This window comes from Leucoraja erinacea, chromosome 24 (genome assembly GCF_028641065.1).
Source record: "Leucoraja erinacea ecotype New England chromosome 24, Leri_hhj_1, whole genome shotgun sequence".
In the NCBI taxonomy this organism is placed as follows: Eukaryota; Metazoa; Chordata; class Chondrichthyes; order Rajiformes; family Rajidae; genus Leucoraja; species Leucoraja erinaceus.
Window position 1 is genome coordinate 13,711,488 of NC_073400.1, and position 23,749 is coordinate 13,735,236.

General features: G+C 41.1%; 1 protein-coding gene across 1 annotated transcript in view; it reads left to right on the plus strand.

Annotated features, from left to right (window-relative positions):
- The window catches only part of LOC129708659 (leucine-rich repeat-containing G-protein coupled receptor 6), a 249,491-nt gene that overhangs the window by 211,530 nt on the left and 14,212 nt on the right, over nt 1–23,749 (plus strand). Inside the window, exons 7-12 of the mRNA XM_055654554.1 lie at nt 4,617–4,685; nt 10,377–10,448; nt 11,577–11,648; nt 13,348–13,416; nt 13,632–13,703; nt 20,586–20,651. Of these exons, the coding sequence (XP_055510529.1) occupies nt 4,617–4,685; nt 10,377–10,448; nt 11,577–11,648; nt 13,348–13,416; nt 13,632–13,703; nt 20,586–20,651 (420 nt within the window). The remainder of the gene's footprint in view (nt 1–4,616; nt 4,686–10,376; nt 10,449–11,576; nt 11,649–13,347; nt 13,417–13,631; nt 13,704–20,585; nt 20,652–23,749) is intronic.

Here is a 23,749-nt window from a genome sequence, read left to right on the forward strand (position 1 = left end):
AGTCTGAGTCGAGGGTAAACTCGCAAGAACTCACGGATTAAGTCTCCCAAGTGGGACAGGCCCTTAATTATATTAGATGAATAACCACTAAATAAATTCATTTGATAGGAGCAGAATTAGGCCACTTGGCCCATCAAGTCTCCTCCACCATTTAATCATGGCTGATCTATCTTCTCCTCTTAACCCTACTCTCCTGCCTTCTCCCCATAACCCCCTGACACCCGTACTAATCAAGAATATATCTATCTCTGCCTTAAAAATATCAACCGACGGCCTCCACAGCCTTGTGTGCCATGAATTCCACAGATTCACCACCCTCTGACTAAAAATAAATCCTCCTCATCTCCTTCCTAGAATGTCCTTTTATTCTTAGGCTGACCTCTGTTCCTAGACTCTCCACTAGTGGAAACATCCTCTCCAGATCCACTATATCCAGGCCTTTCACTATTCTGTAAGTTTCAATGAGGTCTCCCCTCATCCTTATAAACCCGAGCGAGTACAGGCCCAGTTCCGTTAAATACTCATCAAATGTTAACCCATTCATTCCTGGGATAATTCTTGTAAACTTCCTCTGGACCCATAGTACATTGGTCCCTCTATTTTTTTCATGTGGTTTTGTTCAACTCAGTGTGGGTTTTGATTAGCTTTCTACTTTGGCAAATCTTTTGTAATAATTTCAGCACCTGGAGCATCACACATTTGATGTATTTTCATTGCTCCTTGATACATGAAATTGTTATTCAAAAATTTAAGTTAGTAAAAATGCAATGAAAATTTGAAATCAATCTCTTCAAAATTATTTGAGTGGCTGCAATAGAAACTTGTTCTGAAATCTGAAATCATCTCTTTCTTCCAACTACAATGCAGGTCTATTAATGTTTTCAATTTTATATAAATACTGTTAAATCGTTTATTTTTTTCAAATTTGATAAGCACTACTGAAGATGGGTCCCGACCCGTATCATCACCTATCCATTTTCTACAAAGATGCTGCCTGACCCACTGTTACCCCAGCACTTTTGGTTTAAACAAGCATCTGCAGTTCCTTTTTATTACATCTTTAATATTGTCTGCAGAACATTTGTTGAAAAGGTGTTTTTTTATTCTCTAAGAAAATTAAAAAGACAGTACCAGCAATGTGCTGGAGTCTTAACTGTGAAAGAAATGTGTTTAGCTGAGTAAATACCTTATCACATATCCTGTTCAACATGCTTATCTTTTCCTTTGGTAATTTGTTTTGGAACATATCCTAACAGATAATTATAATCCCTCAGTTCATTTGAAGAACTAAGAGCCTAAACGTGAAGTGCCTAATATGACAATAGACAATAGACGCAGTAGTAGGCCATTTGGCCCTTCAAGCCAGCACTGCCATTCAATGTGATCATGGCTGATCATCCCCAATCAGTACCCCGTTCCTGCCTACACCCCATATCCACTGACTCCGCTATCTTCAAGAGCCCTATCTAGCTCTCTCTTGAAAGTATCCAGAGAACCTGCCTCCACCGCCCTCTGATGCAGAGAATTCCACAATGAAGAATGCTTTAAGCATTGAAGGAGAATGCCCTGCTTTACAGGGTAGGGAGACAAGAAGTACTTCCACAATGGACACCAACTCAGACCAAATGCAAAACGCAAACTCAGAAGTTTGTGGTCTCCTCAGCACGCAATTAATTCTTCTCTCCTTCCAGCAGCAGAATTCTCTTATTTCTTCCCATATCTTACATCCTAGCCTTACATAGAAACATAGAAAATAGGTGCAGGAGTAGGCCATTCGGCCCTTCGAGCCTGCACCGCCATTCAATATGATCATGGCTGATCATCCAACTCAGTATCCCATACCTGCCTTCGCTCCATACCCCCTGATCCCTTTAGCCACAAAGGCCACATCTAACTCCCTCTTAAATATAGCCAATGAACTGGCCTCAACTACCTTCTGTGACAGAGAATTCCATCTTCCCACCTTACGACCTTTTCCCCCTCTTTATCTCTAATTCTTTCCACTGATTGTGTTTCTCCCAAATCATGTTACCTCCCACGCCAACCAAATAACCTTCAGCCGATGGTTTCACCGTTCCAAACCACTTCCCTCAAATGTTCCCCAGAATCATCCCCAGTGTCAGTCACAAGATTGCTCGTTGCCAAGGAACCCACACTACAATATTCTAATAGAGTCCTGCTGTTAAGATTTGTGAGGCTTTAATGTTACTGGCTTTGATGGGTTCTTTGGCCATTTTCAGGCTTTAATCAAATCCCTCAGCTCTCTATTTAGACAGCATTGTTCACTTAGTTTTCCATCACAGGCAAAACTTGTAATTTTCTTAATTAAGCAAACTTTCACCAATCGAGAGTTCAAGCCTGGAAAATGTTCACTTCAGAAAGGTTTGTGTCAGCATGTGCAGTTTGACCAGCGATGTGACTCCCGCATTTATTAATAACGTGCTGGTGATTATAGTTTTGATTGTGACAGACCATTTCTTGCTGCGATGAGAAAAGTTTGGATAATTTTGTGGTAAGAGGGAAGAGAAACTATGGACAGGAAAGTGTAGGTTCAAAGATTCCGAGTGCTGATTAAATCAAAATTCTAGCCTCTTTAATTTAATTTAACAAAGCTTCATGCACAAATAATGTGCCCTGCATCTATTTTTATTGCATAGTTTTATTTGGTAATGACTGGGAGTTCTCAACAAACCTATGTTGACTAAATTGCATTTGGATAGCAAGAGTTTCCAGTGTTTTAAACAACATGGTGAACCATTTTTAAATGTGCTAATTCTTTCCAATAAATAGGAGGAATTGTATAGAAAGGTGGAATTGCAATTTATAAACCATGAACTGTTTAAATGTGCTAATGTGGTAAAATAGGAGGAATTTTACAGAAAGGTAGAAATACAACCTATAAAACTATTAGTTTAGTTTAGTTTAGAGATATAGTACAGAGACAGCCCCTTCGTCTCATCGAGTCCATGACAACCAGTGAGCCCTGTATACTAGTGTTATCCTACACACAAGGGACAATTTACAATTCTTACCAAAGCCAATTAACCTGCAAACCTTTGGAATGTCAGTGGAAACCTGAGCTCCCGGCGAAAACCCATACGGTCATGGCGAGAACGTATGAACTCCGTACCTACAGCACCAGTAGTCAGGATCGAACCCGGGTCTCTGGCGCAGTAAAGCAGCAACTCTAGCTCTGCCCTACTGTGCCACCCTATTGTTAAAATATGCTATGGCTAAGGAAACCTTGGGGATATACAAGCAATTGTCGATTTATAGACAATCAAGAAAGTCAAGAGTGTTTAATTGTTTGGTGTATGTACCGAAAACAGGGCAATGAAATTATTATTTGCAGCAACGGCTAAACTGATATTTATTTTTATGTGCTCTTACATTAAAACACAAGAATGCTAACTGGTACCTATCTTTAAAATAATATAACATCTGCATAAATGCATAGTTTATAAAGCTGCTGATTAATTGTAGATAACAACATTTATCCATTTAAAAGATAATGTGTATTATCTATTATATCACCTTATCGTGTGGTGTAAATTCAGTTTGAACATTGGGATTTGCTGCTTTACTGAATTGGCTGTGGCACTTAAAAGTGCTGAATGTGGCTCTTGCGATATGTCAGTTCAAAAATTGTCATTAGATTTTTTGATGAAACCTTATTTAATTAGCATTTTAAGTCAAGCAATTGCATCTTATTGTAGAAAAGGGCTGCAGAGGCTGGTTAACACACAAAGGGGCGTAAAGTGCTAGGTAATTCAACAGGTGAGGCAGCAACTCTGGAGAACATGGATAGATGACGTTTCAGATGAAGAAGGGTCTCGACCTGAAACGTCATCTATCCATGTTCTCCAGTCCAATAGGGTCTTTGTAACTAGTAAGTAGAAAGCTGGAAAGAGTGCAGAGAAGATTTACAAGATTTACGAGTTGCCAGGACTCGTGGGGCTGAGCTATAAGGAGAGGTTGGGCAGGCTCAAACTTAATTCCTTGGGGTGCAGAAGCCTGAGGGGTGGTTTTATGGAGGTGTACAAAATCATGAGTGGGATAGACAGGGTGAATGAGTCCTTTACCCAAATTTGAGGAATCAAGAACTAGTGGACATACGTTTAAGGTGAGAGGGGTAAACATTTTCACACTGATGGTGGTGGGTATATGGAATGAGCTGCTGCAGGAGGTAATTGAGGCAGGTACTAGAACAACATTCAAAAGACATTTGGACAGGTGCATGGATAGGAAAGGTTTAGAGGTATATGGGCCAAGCACAAGCAGGTGGGACTAATGTAGATGTGGCATCTTTGTTGGCATGGGCATATTGGGCCAAAGAGCCTGTTAACAGATTTACTGATAGGATTCAAGGGTATCTGGACTGTTTGACAGACTAAGAAATACTGATTGGATTATTTTGTAGAAGGGTTACTGTATTGTACATCAGCAGATGAAACTAGTACTTAATAGACACTATTATCACTACGGCTAAATGAAATGTACGATGTGTGTCAAACAATTTTGATTAGAACATTACTTCAGAGACCCCATTAATGCCAGTTAACTGTACAGAACACAAAATGTCATCAATAAGGAATCTCCCATTTTGTTTTAACCAGAGACCTGAATTATAATGACTTGGATGAATTTCCGATAGCCATCAGAACTCTAAGCAAGCTTCAGGAACTGTGAGTATCAATTAATCAATTATAATGAAAACAAAAACTTGATTTTGGAATTCTGCTATAAAAGTTAGCAATAATTGTGTCACTGACTGAAGCAAGTGCTGAGTCTTTGTGATATTGCCAAAAAAAATCAAATGGGTTTGTGCATTTCCAAGAAAGTGGATCAAAAAGCATGCAAATTCCTCACAAGATATCCACCCACTATGCAAAATATCAAGGACAATTGACACTAAAATTAACAATGTTTACGATAATGATTCAGGGGGTGATGGGATTAACGCATGAGAAGCGTTTGAAGGCTCTGGGCCTGTACTCGCTGTAGTTTAGAAGGATGAGGGGCAATCTCATTGAAACCTACTGAATAATGAAAGGCCTAGATAGAGTGGATGTGGAGAGGATATTTCCACTAGTGGGAGAGTCTAGGACCAGAGGGCACTTCCTCAGAATAAAAGGACATACCTTTAGAATGGAGATGAGGAGGTATTTCTTTAGCCAGTGGGTGGTGAATCAGTGGAATTTATTGTCACAAACGGCTGTGGAGGCCAGCTCATTGGATATTTTTAAAGCAGAGATCGACAGGTTCCTGATTACTAATGGTGTCATAGGAGTTGGGGTGGAGGCACGAGAATGAGGTTGAAAGATAGATCAGCCATGATTGAATGGAGAAGCAGACTTGATGGATCTATGAACACTGCAAGTGAGAAAATAAGAAATTAGGCCAAGATCAGACTTAATATTTTCAGTGACTTGAGACTTGAAAGTTGCAAGATAGTGCCAGAGCATGGTGACTCTTTGCATTCTGTCCCTTACGAAGATCTACTCTACTTAACAACTATCGTTCCACTCTCTAACTTGTGTATGATTGTTCTCATAGTATGGTTTAACTGGATAACATGCAAAACAAAGCTTCTTACTGTAATCTTGGTACACGTGACAATAATGAACTAAGATTCGTCCGACATTTCGGACCAAAATGAAGAGTCCTTATGTCTTCATACAACTTAGTGGCACAGTATTTAAAAGACACTCGTCACCTAGAAACATAACTGTGTTAGGCATTTTGCATGTGCAGTTAAATTTTAGAATCATAGCACCAAAGAACACTTGCACCAGACAGGGAGACTCATTATGCAAACTTTTTGACAATCGATTATTTCTCTCAGTGTCAATTTATTTAGTAAAAGGCACACGGCGAAAAATTAGTAATATTTCCACAAACAATGCTCTGCCCTCCTCTGCATTCACAGTTGCAAATTCCACAGATCTCAACTGCTCATGCAGTTAACCAGAAGACCAACTATCCCTGTGTTACTTACAGGGCACAACAACCTTGATTCAACAATTCCTGCAACATGCCGGATGTGCCTTAGATCGCCCCTCTTAATATCTGTAAATTATTTATTTTAGTTGGGATAATGACATCTACAGTTCTTGCCAGGGATGCTCATTATTGCTCATCATAGAGAGGTTTGGCTCTCATTCCCACCACACTGCCATTCAAGGGAAGATCTTGCTCAAAGCAGTAGAGCTAGTTCTAAGAACTGCAGATTTAAGAGCCCTGCAATGCACAATAGTAGGCTACAAAGTTTTACAAGAAACATATGTCTTATATGTGGTTCACTTCCAAAGGCCCAAGACCCACAAATCCATTGAGCGTGACATGTAACATATTGCCCAGAAAACTTGCTCCAAAATGGTTCCCACATCATGTTGCTTTGTGGTTTGGTTTCAAAAAGGAAGAATTCTAACCCAACATATTTCAAGCCCGATTTACACTGAGCACTTAAAAGTGTTTGATCATCTAAGAGGAAATTTTGCTCAGTAGGTTACATGCACATAATGTTAAATCATTTGGAAAGATAATGCATAAAACTGATATGCATTGAAAATTGTGATCTCTGTCCATGTACTGTGGAATCTGTCTATTAATTAGGTGTATGGTATGCTTGCCTTCATAGCTGGGGGCATTGAATATAAGGGTCAGATAGTCATGATGCAGCTCCATAGGACTCTGATTAGGCCACATTTGGAGTATTGCATGCAATTCTGGTCGCCCCATTAGAGGAATGATATGGAGGCTTTGGGGAGAGTGCAGTGGAGGTTTACCAGATTGCTGCCTGGATTAGAGGGTTTCAGCTACAGGGAGAAGGATAGATTTGGATTATTTTCTCTGGAAGGTCGGAGGTTGAGGGGAGACTTGATAGAAGTATATAAAATTCTGAGATGGATAGATAGGGCCCACAGTCAGAATATTTTTCATCGGTTGGAAATAGCAAACACTAGAGAGCATAGCTGTGAGGTGAGGGGGGAGAAGTTTAATGGAGATGTGTGGGGCAATTTTTTTACATAGAGAGAAATGGCACAATCCTAGAACACTTTGCCAGGGATAGTGGTGAAACCAGGTGCAATAGTGGTGTTTAAGAGGCTTTTGAAATAGGCCCATGGAAATGCAGGGAATAGAGGGATATGGATAATGTACAGGCAGATGAGATCAATTTAACTTGGCCTCGTCACAGCACAAATGTTGTGGGCTGAAGGGCCCATTCCTGTGCTGTACTGTTCTTTGTTCGATGCTCTATGATCGTAAATCAGCAAATCCTTCGACATGCCAGATGTGTCCAAGATAATACCACTCAACATCTGTAAATTATTTATTTTAGTTAGGATAATGACATCTACAGTTCTTGCCTGGGATGTTCAATATTGCTCATCAAAGGAAGGTTTGGCTCACATTCCCACCACACTGCCATTCAAGGGCAAATCTTGCTCCTAGTAACGCAGCTAGTCCTAAGAACTGCCAATTTACGAGCCCTGCAATACGGGATATTGGGCTACAAAGTTTTACACTCTGAACAAGAAACATATGTCTGAAAGGTAATTCACTTCCAAAGGCCCAAGACTCACAAATCCATTGCGCCGACCAGCAATCACCCTGTACACTCGCACTATCCTACACACTAAGGGCAATTTACAATTTTACTGAAGCCAATTAACCTACAAACCTGTACGTCTTTGGAGTGTGGGAGGAAACTGGAACACCAGGAGAAAAAACAGGCAGTCACAGGGAGAACGTACAAACTCTGTACAGCCAGTACCCATCGTCATGATTGAACCCGGGTCTATCGCTGTGCCACTGTGCCGCCCCCATGTTAAAGGGCCTGTCCCACTAATGCGACTTTTCAGCGACTGTCTTCGACCTTCAAGCTCGAGGGCACACGCCTGAAAAACCTCGAGCTGGATCGACCGTCAACGATGAAACCGCGAGCCGGATCGACCATTTGCACACACGCACACACACAAACACATCGCAAAGACGGGGGCCAGGGAAAGTGGGGGAGCGTGTCTGAAATTCACACCTGCGATGAACAGGAAGGTAAAAGACGACTGGTACAGTTAGGTAAGTCCTTTAGAGAGCGCGGAGAGGGTGGGGAGAGAACGGGAGAAAAGATTTAACATTACTGGTAGGCTTACTTACCTTTTTTTTCTCAACGAGCTTTACCTTCGATTGCCTTCAATTACCTATGATAGCATTACAACCTACTATGACCTGCATTGACTAAACCTACGAGTAAAAAAAATCCATGGCGACCTTGTTTACCTGCAAGCATTTTTCAGCATGTTGAAAAAAACGCCATGACCTAGCTGAAGCCTCGAGTACGCGGGGACTACTCTTGAGCATGAAGGAGAGTTACAAAAACCTCCTAGGACCTCGTGTCAACCATGCTGCGAGTATGAGTCGAGGGGAAAACTCTTCTAAACTTGCGAATTAGGTCGCCGTAAACCCATTTGGAAAGATAATGCATAAAACTTTGATATGCAGTAAAAATTGTGATCTTTGTCCATGTACTGTGGAATCTGTCTACCAATTAAGTTAAGTATTCGGTTACAAAATAAATCACATAAAAATGATATTACCACCAATCTCCAAGACCAAAAGGATATGGATTCAAATATTTGGCTTCCTCTAAACAGATACTGAGGGAGTTTTTCACTAATTTGGGAGAAATTCTTTGAGATCAGATACGGACTAAGCTCCTGTCACTGTTTTGAATGGGTTAGGTGGTCAAATTTCCCAACTGTCCATTCAAAAGGTCAGGAATATTATTGATATTGTGAAGCTTTGAAGGAGAACCAGTGAATAAATAGTATTAAAGGGTTCTAAGCGAGTGTGGACTAACTTGTTTGAGTCAGAAGGCTTATGAAAACGTTGTTGGATAGTGAATGCCCAATGATAGACATGCTTTCAAAATCATGATTTAATTATTTTCAACAATTTTCTAAAGAACCAACTGCAAGAGGAGTTACATAATTTTGTGACTGAATTTCTCAGCACACTGTGCAGCACGGTGGAGCAGTGATAGAGTTGCTGCCTTACAGCGTCAGAGACCAGGGTTCGACCCCGACTAGTGTTGCTGCCTGTAAGGAGTTTGTACGTTCTCCCTCTGACTGCGAGGATTATCTCCGGATGTCCACAATACACAGATAATATATAATAAGCAAAATTTCTATAAATTAATAACTCCATTGCTCGTGCAAAGAAGCCCAAATTCCTTAGTGCTACCAAAGACAGTTCATTGTTGAGGTTAGTATTGTGTAACCATATGTGTAGTCTGATGGTTGGCCCTACAAGTCCATGGGAAGAAGCTAATCTTCCAACCTGGTGGACTCGTACCATAACCCTGCTCCCTTGTTTCCTATCCAATTTATTCTAAATTCCATAACCTGCCCCCAGCTTTGACTGGGGGATCCAATAGGCATCTGTAAATAATCATATTACCCCTAGCGTTTCGGATTAGAACTGTATGTGTTGGGGGGTGATTGTTGGTCATGCAGCTTTGAGGGATAATAGGCATCTGTAAATAATCCCTAGCGTTTCGGATAGAACTGATGTATGGGGTGATTGTTGGTCAGTGTGTACTCAGTGGGCCGAAAGGCCTTTTTCCACACTGTACCTCTAAACTTTCCTTCAAGGGAAATGAATTGAATCTTCTGAAAAAGTATAAAATGCAACTTTTGGAAGAGAGATAGAAAAATGTGCATTTCTATTGTGCCTTTCATAACATTACAATATTTCAAAGGGCTTCATAGCTAGGTATTTAATGACCTCTGATCTGTAGCTGGTATTGTACATAAAGAATTACTGCCAATTTGTTCACAGCAAGGTCTTACAGATACTGTGTCGAGATGGCACAGTGGCGCAGCTGATGGAGCTGCTTCCTCACTGCATCAAAGACCCGGTATCAATCCTGATGTTGGCGCTGTTAATGTGGAGTTTACATGTTCTCTCTGTGACTGCCTGGGTTTCCTTTGGATGCTCCAGTTTCCTCCCACTTCCCAAAGATGAGCGGGTTGTAGGTTAATTAGCCTCTGTAAATCGCCCCTCGTATGAAGGGAGCGGACATGAAAGTGAGATAACATAGAATTAATATCAACGGGTATTCGATGGTTGCTGAGGACTCGGTGGGCCGAAGGACCTGTTTCCATGTTGTATCTTTGAAACAAAATCAACAAATCTAATTGTAATCTGATAATATGATTTGTAGATGTTAACTAAAGGATTAAAAAACAAGGGATGTATCCTCGGCAAACAATTCTTTAAAGGGAGAACTGCAGTTGATATTTGCTATGGTAATATAATTTCTATATTCGCATGGCTGATTTAACTCATAAGATGTATTTCTGATTGTACAATAGGGGATTCCATAACAACAATATCAAAACAATCCCAGAAAAAGCTTTTGTTGGAAATCCATTACTTCAAACAATGTAAGTTTAAATGTCTCCTGTTCACCGTTATTTATTCTGTCTCAGTGTGTCTTTTGTATTAGGGAAGAAAAATGATCAGGGATGATCACTCCGCCTTGACCTACGCAATCTCCCAGTTGCCAAACATTTTAACTCCCCTTCCCATCCCCATACTGACCTTTTTGGCCTGAGCCTCCTCCACTGCCAGAGTGAGACCCAACGCAAATGGGAGGAACAGAACCTCATATTTAGCTTGGGCAGCTTACAAACCTAGTTTTGTTTTTTCTAGTAACCCTTGTATTCCCTCTCTCTTCGTCCCTAAATGTCCTACTAGTTTCACTGATTGTATTTCTTCATTACCACCTCCTCAGCACTGCATTGGAAGGTCAGTCAAGACTTTTGTGCTCCAGTATCTTGAATGGAACTTAAAATATATAAAAGCACATAGTGGTCCAGAAAATTACTTTTGCTGGAGAATATTTCTATTGCTTAGCTGTTTAAAATTTGTTATTGGCATTAGAATCTGCTCCCTATAGAGGGGTAAGTTCATGGATCAACAATTAGCAGATTTATGTTTGCATTTGGTAGAGTGTGGGTGTAGCACACTTCAAAGGAATATCCTTTATTTATTTTTCTTGGCAGAATTAGCCCTTCACACCTAAGAATTATACTTCTATGTGATCTGAACAATACTACGTTGTTAATTATTTAATATCAATTGATTCAGTTGGGTTATAATATATATAAATCATTCATCCATTGTAACTCAGTCAAGAGCCTTTCACAGCCCGTTCCGAACTATTTTATACAAATATCAATGTAATTTGTTTTCAACTTAGCGCTTAGAAAGAAGCAATAGATAGCTAATCACTGGGGAGCAGATGCCATCCAAAGTCTACTTCTTAGGACTGTACACAAATGTTAGTAGAAGGTAAAGAAAATTGTCCTCCATCATCTGTTCAAACAACTAAATAAACCATATGGGTCCCTTGTCTGATTGTAAGGCTGGTTTCAATTAATTCTACAGGCAACTACATTTTGTTATTGAAGCTGATTCTACACTCAGTTCACATCAGCATAGCAGATGTGAGCTTTGACACTGATTGATGTTGTATGAAAGCTTATCTAAACAATTTACTTCCTTTTTAGTCATTTTTATGATAACCCGATCCAGTTTGTGGGGAAATCAGCCTTTCAGTATCTGCCAAAGCTTCACACCTTGTAAGTATGAGCTGAATTACATCTTCACTTTCCAATGTTCACAGGTTGCTAGCCCAGTAGCTTATGTAATTGAATGCTTGACTCCCAATCTGAGTGCAATGAATCCGAGTTATTGGAGCGTTTCCAGTGGAACCTGTTAGACTTTGGACATTTAGAGATACAGCACGGAAACAGGCCCTTCGCACCAACCGGCGATCGCCCCATACACTAACATACACACTAACCTACACACACATACAAGTTTACAATTTGCCAAAGCCAATTAACCTACAAACCCGCACATCGTTGGACTGTGGGAGAAAACGCGTAGAAAATACATGCGGTCACAGGGAGAATGTACAAACTCCACACAGCCAAAATTGCTGGAGAAACTCAGCGGGAAGCATCTATGGAGCAAAGGAAATAGGTGACTTTTCGGGTTGAGACCCTTATGGTTGTTGGGAAGAAGCTATTCTTCAACCTGGTCATCACTGTTTTCAGACATCTACATCTTCTTCATAAGTTCATGTCATAGGAGCTGAATTAGGCCATTCGGCTCATCAAGTCTACTCCGCCAATCAATCATGGTTGATCTATCTTTCCCTCTCAACCCCATTCCCCTGACTTCTCCCCGTAACCCCTGACCCGCATACCAATCAAAAATCTCTCTATCTTTGCCTTAAAAATATCCCTTGAGTTGGACTTGGATTGGAAATCAGATTTGGTGAATGTTTTCGAAAAAGGTGCAATGCTCAACAAGTGCTTTTGAATTTTTTGTCAGATATACTTTGTGGGGTTAGAATAAAAATCAAGGATAAGTAAATTACTCATATTAGGCTTAGCATCGCCCTAATGGAGTAGTTTGCCTTCGGATGTGGTGCTGTGGTGTTAGTGTGCAGCTTACAAGGGCGGCACAGTGGCGCAGCAGTAGAGCTGCTGCCTCACAGTGCCAGAGACCCAGGTTTGATTCTGACTACGGGTGCTGTCTGTGTGGAGTTTCACATTCTCCCAGTGGGTTTTCTCTGGGTGCTTCGATTTCAATCCACATTGCACTGACGTGCAGGTTTTTAGGTTAATTGCCCTGAGTGCCATCGATGTGAACGTGAGATAATGTAGTCCTAGTGTACGAATGATCGATGGTCGGCATAGACTTGGCGGGCCAAAGGACCTGTTTCCCTGCTGTATCTTTTAACCAATTCAATCGATCAAGTACAATTGTTTATGCCACAAACTTGCACAGGACGTGTATGCTGACAAAGGCAGATTTCTATACTGTTATCACATGAACGCAACTTCCAGTGGTAGGGGAAATCAATTGCAAAATTATAAACATAGCACATGAATAAATGTGTGGATGTTTGAATCGGCCATTCTGGTTTATATGCACAAGATGAATTGGTATAAATTTATAACACTGAACTGCAGAACAAAAGGATACAAAATATTCATAAAACCCGAAAAGGTTGCAAGACTCTAACCAAATCAAATGGATTATTGAAATATTCAAAATACAAAATTAATTTGAAAGACAAATTGACCATACATTTTCCACAACAACTTTAGAATTATGAAAATAAATGGATATATTTCAAACACATGGATGGGATAGTATAATTAGTTGTTGGGACGGGGCAATAATTGCAATCTGCAGTGTTATGTCAGATTTTTTTCTTTTAAGTAATGCATGAAGAAAGTAATGGGTTTTCACTGTCAATTCCAGGTCACTAAATGGAGCAAATGAAATAAAGGAATTCCCGGACCTTAAAGGAACAACCAGCCTGGAAATACTGTGGGTAGCAAATTTATGTTTATCAAACGTAGATTGTGAATGAACAGCAGGCACCATTTTGCTGCAATTATTACTCTTTTCTTTTGATGCCATTCATTCATCGCAAATTATCCATTACATTGTCAGTTCTGTCAGTAAAAATAAAGGTCATGTACTGAAGAACTTCTCGCATGCCTTCCTCCAAATAATGGCATAAATTTTCTGCTTCTGATCAGGACCCTGACACGAGCTGGAATCACCTCACTTCCCAGGGGACTCTGCCAACAACTCCCAAATCTGCGAGTGTTGTGAGTACAGTTTACAAGTGAATTCCTCACTGACTTTCAGTGAAGTGCTTCGGCATTCCTGTGTAAAAATAAATCAGAAACTGAACTGACCGATGATTTCAAGAATCATTTAAGTTTTTGCTTGTTCTTAAGATGTCATGAAACCCAAGTTTCATCTTAATAAAGTATAACATGCAGTTTGTCATATCTAAGTGCCTGGCCTTACACCAGGCATCATGGTGGCGCAACTGTAGAGTTGCTGCCTTACAGCGCCAGAGACCCAGGTTCGATCCTGACTACGGGTGCTGTCTGTAAGGAGTTTGTACTTTCTCCCTGTAATGACGTGAGTTTTCCCCGGGTGTTTCCCCCCACACTTCAATGATATACAGGTTTGTGGGTTAATTGATTCTGGTAAAATTGTAAATTGTCCCTAGTGTGTAAGATAGCATTAGTGTACAGGATGATCGTTGGTCCGAGCAGAATTGGTGGGCCGAAGGGCCTGTTTCTGCAATGTATCTCTAGAGTCTCAAGACTAAACATTACGTTGCATGTAACGTACTTAAAAATGTCATGGTTTGTAGGTTAATTTGGTTTTAGTAAAAATTGTAAATTGTCCGTAGTCTGTAGGATAGTGCTAGTGTACTTGGATCTCTGGTTGGGCAAAGACTTGTTGGGCCAAAGGGCACTGCATCTCTAAACTATACTAAACTAAACTAAATTAAACTAAACCATCCACTGTACCTCATTGGAGGCCCTCAGAGTATCTTCAATCAGACTTTATCTTCCACTAAAATTATTTGCTTGATCCCCTTTATCTACACACTGTGAACGACTTGATTGTAATCATGTATGGTCTTTATGCTGATGGGATAGCAGGCAACAAAAAAGCTATTCACTATACCTTGGTACAAGTGACAAGCTAAACCAAAAATATTATCCTTCTGAATGGTTAACCAGAATAGGCTCATCGAGAGACTTTAGACCTCCTCAGCAGTATGAATGTAATTGAAAACTCAGATTATAAACCATATTCCGTGCCCATTTTTCTATCCGTATGATGTACTGTATATTGAATATCTTGTTAAATATGAACAGAAGATCTCCATAAAAGGGTTACAAGTGAATCATTGATATATTCCTACAGACTCAGGGTTTAGTGTTCAAGAGTTAATCATAGATCATATCTCACTTGTAGTTACACTCAAAATAACTTTGTATTTGTATTGGTTATACATTGGGTAATATAAATATGTTAAATGGTTTTCTGTAATGTAGAAACAAGGAACTGCAGATACTGGTTTTCATAAAAAAGTGCTGGAGTAACTCAATTGGTCAGTCAGCAACCCTGGAGAACATGAATAGGTGACATTTTAGGTCTGGGCCCTTCTTTATATTTGTCAGTTTCTTGGAATGCTTGTCTTAAAACTCCACTTTGAGAAAAATACCACAACATGCTTTCACATTATACAACTTAAATCCTTTGAGTTAATGCAGGCTTTATCTTTTGAATTTTAAATGTGAATAGGCCCACATTATTGACATTGACATTCATTACCAATCTATCAGCAGATAATGGAATGACTACAAACCAACCAATAATACAGCATTATGTGTTAAGTTTAGTTAAGAGATACAGAGTGGAAACAGTCCCTTCGGCCCACTGAGTCCACACTGACCAATGATCACCTATGCATTAGCTCTATCCTATATCCTTGGGACAATTTACAGCAGCCAATTAACCTACAAACCTGCATGTCGTTGGAATGTGGGAAGAAAGTGGAGCACTCGGAGAAAACTCATGCAGTCGCAGGAAGGACGTACAAAGTCCATACAGCACCCATAGTCAGGATCGAAACTGAGTCTGTGGCAAAGAGAGGCAGCAACTCTACCGCTGCGCCACAGTGCAGCCCTGTTTTACATGTGATGTAAGAGATCCCTTCAAACAAATTTAGGGTGTAGTTTCATATTTAATGAAAGGGAGGCAGGTACAAACACTTTGTTGTTATGTGCATAATGGATAAAAGGGAAATGAAAATGTATGGGCTTTTATTTTAGTGTATAATATCAATCAAGAGAGATCTAAACAAACATGAAACGTCGACATAGGATTTGGAATGAACCATTTGATTTGTAATGTGATATGAAAGCCTCATCAAGCATACTGACATGAATGCAGGGGTTGCATGTGCTCCATGGAGTAACCTTTAGTTGACGCTGTAATCATCATTTTTCTTTCAGAAAACAATAAGAATCTGCCCAAACAATTACAATGAAAAATCTTTAAATTTTAGAGTAGTGTATTACCCAAAGTCATGGGCCAATTAACAAAGAGGGCAGCAGCCCCCTAATAACTACACTACTTGAAATATGATTAGTTTCTTTACAATGTGGAGTGATAAAGATGCCTTTATCTGCAATATTATTTTCTCAATATGTGCATCTAATATGGTATCACTATTTGCACATTCAAAGCCTTTAATATCAACAAATATGATAGGTATTCCTCATCCGAGTGAGAACCTCATGTTGTTTGAAAGGAGAAGTCTCAAGCTAATACATCAGATAAACAGCTGTCAGAACATTGAAAGCAAGTAGCATGTATAATGTTCACACCAGTTCTATTGATGTGGTGACAATGCATCTTAGTGACTATTCCAGTGATTGTAAGCACGGTAAACATGTTTGTTTAGGCACAAGGAACTGCAGATGCTGGTTTACGAAAGTACAAAGTGTTGGACAAACTCAACAAGTCAGGCAGTCTATCTGGAGAACATGGATATGTGACATTTCAGCTCTGACTCCAAACCTCACCTATCCATGTTCTCCAGAGATATTGCCTGACACGCTGACTTACTCCAGCACTTTGTGTCCTTTTGTGTAATCCAGCAGCTGCAGTTCCTTGTTTCTTCAGCCAAAAGCAAAGATCTGAAGAAGAGTCCCAACCCAAAACAACATGTGTCCATTCTCTCCAGAATGTTGCCAGGACTCGAGGGCCTGAGCTATTGGGAGAGGTTGGGCAGGCTAGGACTTTATTCCCTGGCATTCAGGAGGATGAGGGGGTTATCTCATAGAGGTTAACAAGATCATGAAAGGAATAGATCGGGTAAATACACAGTCTTTTGCCCAGATTATGGGAATCGAAAACCAGAGGACATAGGTTTAAGGCGAGGGGAGAAAGATTTAATAGAAATCTGTGGGGCAACTTTTTTACACAAAGGGTGGTGGGTATATGGAATGAGCTGCTGGAGGGGGTGATTGAGGCAGGTACTATCAGAACATTTAAGTGACATTTGGACAGGTACATGGACAGGATAGGGTTAGAGGGTTATGGGCCATGCGCAGGGAGGTGGGATTAATGTAAACGGGGCATGTTGTTCGGCGTGGGCAAGTTGGACCAAAGGGCTGCATGACACTATTACTGTACGACTCTCCACAGATGCTGCCTGACTTGCAGAGTTCCCACAGAACTTTGTGTTTTAATGAAAAAGAAGAGCCTATGTTACTTTAAATTTTTGTCGTAGTGCAGCAGCCCTGAGAACGGCCAACTCGTTGTGGTCATAACGCAACAGGAATGTCTTCTGGCGCTTGTTCTGCATCTTGCTTCCACACTGGACAGCGTGCTTGCCAATTTCGCTCATAAAGTCGCTGAAAGAAAACTTGTGCATGTCATTCATCTGCATGAAAGACTGGAGCTGAAGGTCATCAAGCTTAGATTATCAAGAGACTGAAATACCTGCAAGCTAAAACCGTGTGATTAGATTATATTAGTATGTCAAATATTTTCTTTTTAAATCTGGTGGCAGGAAGTAAATAGTTCCCCTTTACTTGACTTTTCTTTCGTAATACATTGATATGTACATTGACAAAGGGAAATATTCGGTAAGTTCACACGATACTGATACAAGTTGAAGTATATTATCGCCGACACTGCTTTGAGTCTGAAGTAGAGTCTCGCCCTGAAACATCACCCATTCCTTCTCTCCAGAGATGCTGCCTGTCCCACTGAGTTACTCCACCATTTTTGTGTCTATCTGCTTTAATATGGTAACTCTCAGCATGGATATTTTTCTTAGACAGCAACTATTTGTCAGTTGTCTGAGTGTTTTACATCAATTTCTACTTGCTGTGAAAATCCTAGCAGTTTTATAAATAGCATTAAGCTGCACTTCACAATGAATAATTAACATGCCCAAGTCTGCCCTTACAATGCCTTTAATGACCAAAATCTTTCAAAGGCATTTCATACAGATGACTTCAGGCGACAGTCAAAATCCAGATAACTGTGTCACTAGGACAAGTTTCAATCATGGGGTAAAATCATAAGATCACAAGTGATACAAGAAAGATTAGGCCATTCGGCCCATCAAGTCTACTCTGCCATTCAATCATGGCTGATCTCTCTCTCCCTCTTAATCCCGTTCTCATGCCTTCTCCCCATAACTGACACCCGTACTGTTGGGATATAAGGGTATGAACTATGTCATGTAAGGTTTATGAACCTCCGTTACAAAGGCCCACACTGTGTCTGAAAGTATGAGGGGGGTTTCCGTGCCAAACCTGGCTGGACATTGTGTATGTAATTTAGAATCTGAGCCACTGAACCCTGATGTATCCAAATCTGTATTACTTTTCCCTCGAAGATAGGCACAAAATGCAGGAGTAACACAGTGGGCCAGGCAGCATCTCGCAAGAAAAGGAATATGTGACGTTTTGGGTCAAGTTTTATCTTCAGACTGAGAGTCAGGGGAGAGGGAAACTAGAGGTATGAAAAGGTACAGAACAAATCAGGGCCGACACCAATGACCCAGGAGCCCACAATGGTCCATTGTTGGCTGTGGAGGAGGAGATGGCGAGGGTATACGAACAGTAAAACTAGCAGGGCGACTAAGGTAGGGGAAGGATGGAGAGAAAAGGAATGCACGGGTTACTTGAAACTAGAGAAATCAAAATTCATACCGCTGGGTTGTAAGCCGCCCAAGTAAAATATGAGGTGCTGTTCCTCCAATTTGCACGTGGCCTCACTCTGAAAGTGGAGGAGGCCCAGGGTAGAAAGGTTAGTGTGAGAATGGGAAATGTTTGGCAACCGAGAGATCGTGTAGGCCAAGGCTGACTGAGTGTACTTTGATGGAAGTTTTTCAAAGTGTTCACTGGGATAAAATTTCAGTTGATATTATGTGTAAATCAACATGGATCACTATTAATTTCTAATCGTCCTAATCTCCATCGACTTCCATTGACAGGGATAGTGTTTATTCATCTAAATTAATTAATTTTAATTAAATTATGTAGCAATGGGGGTTTCAAATCAATTGGTCATATGAACTGATCTCCAAAATAAACCAATTTTAGACATTACTGTAGAGTTTAGACCTTGGAGATACAGCACAGAATCAGGCCCATCGGTCCACTGAGTTTGTGCCGACCACCATTCACCCCCTACACTAGCGCTATCCTACACACTAGGGACCATTTACAATTATACTGAAGCCAATTAACCTACAAACCTGCACGTTTTTGGAGTGTGGGAGGAAAAGGAGCACAAGGGAAAATCCACACGGTCACAGGGAGAACGTACAAACACCATACAGACAGCACCAGTAGTCAGGATTGAACCCGGGTCTCTGGTGCTGTAAAGCAGCATCTCTCGCCCCGTGCCACTGTGCCTCCCCAGCACCGCACCCAATCGTTCTTCAAAAATCTAATTAAAATTTCTAGTTTGTCCGCACCTATTCTTAAATTATGTAGATCCAAAGAAATGTGGATGCTGGTTTATACCAAACAATAGACAGAAAGTGCGGGAGTAACTCAGCGGGTCAGGCAGCATCTCTGGAGAAAAAGGATGTGTGTTGGGACCGACCCGAAACCTCACCCATCCTTTTTATCCAGAGATGCTGCCTGACCCGCTGAGTTACTCCCGCACTTTCTGTCTATCTTTCTTAAATTAGGTGCTCCCTGCAAATTTAGACCAGTTATTCTAAGTCCCTGTTATTAGCTAATTACTATTCATTACTATCCGAACAGACACCAAAATGTTTGTGTACAAGGCAGTGGTGAATCCAATGCTCCTGTATGCATCAGATACCTGGACACCATACCGAAGCCATCTGAAAACACTTGAAAAGTTCCGCCAATTATGTCTTCGAAGCAGCTTAAATATCAGTTGGGAAGACAGAAGAACCAACGTCAGCATGCTGAACGAAGCGAAAACATCTAGCATCAAAGCCTTTGTCATCAAGAACCAACTAAGATGGGTCGGTCATGTTGTTCGGATGGAAGATGAGTGTCTACCATGGCAAAACCTTCTTCTCCCAGCTTAAAGAAGGCAAACCGGAAAAGAGGCAGACAAAAGAAGAGATTCAAAGATGCCTTAAAAGCCAGCATGAAGAAATGTGCAATCGACATCGACAATTGGGAAACCAATGCCAAGGACAGGAAACTCTGGCGAAACATCATCCAAGAAGGAATGGCGACCTTCAAAGCCAAGAGATGAGAAGAATTAGAAGAAAAGAGAAGAAAACGGAAAGAGAGGCAGCAATAACTAAAGCCCAATCTGCCATATGGAATTACCTGTCCTGAATGTCGAAGAACTTTCAAAGCCAGGATTGGACTCGTAAGCCACCTGAGAGTCCATAAAAACAACAGAACGTCGTCATCCTCAACCTCGAGGGATGGCCGCGACTACCCATGGACTCGCATACACCACATAATTGTAGTTTCTGGTCCTAAAAATTCCTCCCCCATTCCCTCCTTCTCTGTGCAAATTACATGACCTCTTGGTTGCAAAACCTATACTTATTTTGCTTATTTCTCAGGACGATTTTGAAATTCACTATAACTTGTACACAGCATTCTTTGCCAATCAGAATTAAATAAATAATAATTATTTTTTTCTCTCTTTTACAGGGAATTATCATACAACCAAATTCATATATTACCAAGTTTTCACAATTGCCAGAAGCTTGAGGAAATGTAAGTTCTCATGTAATATAAATAATATTTTCTGCAACAATCTACACAGCATTATTTATCCTTTCTTTACAAATAGACGACTCACACTTCTAACTTGTAGTTTAGAACCTGAATGTTGCAGTCCTGAATTCCTAGCTACTTATTGTTGTGTCACTGGGAATGGCTGAAGTAACCAAGGTACAACATTAGTTTCCCAAAAACTTAAGCTGAAACAAGACTTAGGAAGGAACAATCCAATAATAAGTTCATGTTCATAAGTCGTAGGAGCAAAATTAGGCCATTCAGTCCCTCAAGTCTACTCCGCCATGTATCTATCTCTCCCGCCTAACCTCATTCTCTTGCCTTCTCCCCATAACACTCGACTCCCGTATTAATCAATAATTTATTTGTCTCTGCCTTAAAAACATCAATTGACGACCTCCACACCCTTCTGTGGCAATTATGTGTATTTTTCATGAACTGGATTCTTGAGTTCTGGACCCATGGACCACAATCGCTAACCATAGGCGACAAAATGTCCTCCAGTGCTTCACTATGCCAATGCCCCACAAGGATGTATTCTCAGCCTCTTACAATATTCCCCATACACATGACTGCATGGACAAATTCTGCTCCCCATCCATTTAGAAGTTTGCAGATGATTCTAACATTGTGGGTTGAACAATGAAAAGAATGAGTACAGGAAGGAATTATAGAGATTAGTAGCTGTATCTTTGAATCAATCAATCAATTTACCAGCATGTCTCCACTGGATTTGCATGTAATGTACAGTAGGCAAGTTTAGATCTTTTGTGCTCCTGCGTATTGACATTAATGTTGGTCTATTATTGTCACATGTACCAAGATACAGTGAAATACCTTGCTTAACAGGTCATGTAAGTAAATCATACCCAGACATGGCCACAATCAAACTAATCACAAGTACAACAAGCAGTGCTAAAAGAGAAAGGAAGCAGAATTAAAAATAGTGTTATAGCCACAGAGAAAGTGCAGATAAAAAAAAGTGCGATGTCCTCAGCAAGGTATGTTGAGAGATTGTCATTACATCCTTAATTTCCGAGTGGTCAGTTCAAGAGTCTGATAACAGCAGGGAAGAAGCTGTTCTTGAACTTGGTGGTACGTGCTTTCAAGCTTTTATATGGTTCCGCAGGCAGTGATTAAGTCCTAAGTGGGAGGCTGGTTTAGTGTGATGGACTTTGTTGCATTCACAACTCTTGTGGTCTTGGGAAAAGTAGTTTAGTTTAGTTTAGTTTACAGATACAGTGCGGAAACAGACCCTTCAGCCCACCAAGTCCATGCAGACCTGCGATTCCCGCACACTAACGCTATCCTACATAAATTAGGGACAAATTACATTTATACCAAGTCAATTAACCTACAAACCTGTACGTCTTTGGAGAGTGGGAGGAAACCGGAGATTCCGGAGAAAAATCCCATGCACATCATGGGGAGAACGTACAAACTCCGTATAGACAGAACCCCTAGTCAGAATCCAAACCGGTGCTGTAAGGGCAGCAACTCTACCACTGCCCCGCCATGTCGTACCTGTTGCTTAACCAAGTTGTGATACATCTCAGTAGGTTGCTTTCCAATAGAAATTGGTAGAAATTTGTTGAAATTGGCAAGTCTTTGAAAACATGCCAATTTTACCTATTCTTATGAAGAGGTAGAGGGGAGGGAGATTGGAGTGTGTAGGTCGGGGGGGTCGGGGGGGAGGGAGAGGTTGGGGTGTCGGTGCAGCACTGACGTTTACCGGAGCCGTGGCCCCACTCCACCTGGCCCCATGTGTGGGTGCTGCTGCCCACAGCCCCTGACAGTGCGGCCAACAGGGGAGATGGGGCAGAGGGTGGCCGTGGCCAGACAGCGCTGACCCTGGGAGGAGAGTGAGGGCTGTCCCGAGGGATGCGCTCCTTCGGCCGCTTACACCTTGGTGCTCGGGTTCAGAGCAAAGATACTAAAGCATTTGGTTCTGAGCGCTCAGTCACCCAAAAAAACAACCTCACAATATTGCAATCAAATTGCTCTGACTTTGAGTTCGCTTTATATAGAGAAGGCTTATCCAGATGGTGCTGTCCCTCTGGACACGCCAATGAATGCGGCTATTATTCGCGGATTGTAAAAGACGCTACAGTATGAGATAACACCAGTTTAAACCTGATACCTTCCCGCATTCAAGGACAGCACCCACAATTATTTACAGCGCAAAAAATGACCATTTCGGCGGTTTTTAAATGGTAAGAAAGTACACATTTTGTGTGTTAACAGTGTATACCGATGCCGCCATGTCCTCCACATGGATTGAGCTGCTCTTTGCGTCACGCCCTTTGACCCAATGACCTTATGTGCAACCCCCCCTATACTGTCACCACTTTCCGGGATACTATTCCCGTATCCCTTTCTGCGCTCACACTTTACCCAGGTATTTTACACCCGGGGCACAGAGAACACGTTACTACAACTTTATTTCAGACAGTTACAGTGAGCCAGCCAGCCGATGTGTACACACGCCTGATATTACCATGATAGTCACTGATCGAGCAGCTGACTCTTATCTGGAATTAGCCAGTCAAGGTGCATCTGAAGCAAACAGCATCGTCCGCTCCCAAAAGCAGCAGTTACCAGTGGAATATCGTTTGATTTACGCCACAAACATTTAATGGTAATTAACAGCTCCGGTAAAGTTGGAAGCCAGCAGAGGTACTGACAGTCAGACGAGGATTAAGATAGTGTATAATCCATAGCACCTCAGTGTACAATTTCATAATATATACTAAATAACAGAGCTGACAGACCTTGGCTGGGAACTTGGGGCTCACCAAAATTGTTCCCAATTGGGCCCCGCACCTACTAAGGCTGGCCCTGAGCACAGATGATTTAAACCTACCTACTGCACATTACAGTCCAGTGAAGGCATACTGACAAATTGATTGATTAATTGATAGATACACCAATTGATAAATAAGCCCTTTGGCCCTCACACAAGTTCTATGTTATACCACTTTATCACCCACTCCCTCCACAACAAGAGGCAATTTACAGAGGCCAATGGACCTACAAACCCGCACATCCTTGGGATGCATGAGGAAACCAGAGCACCC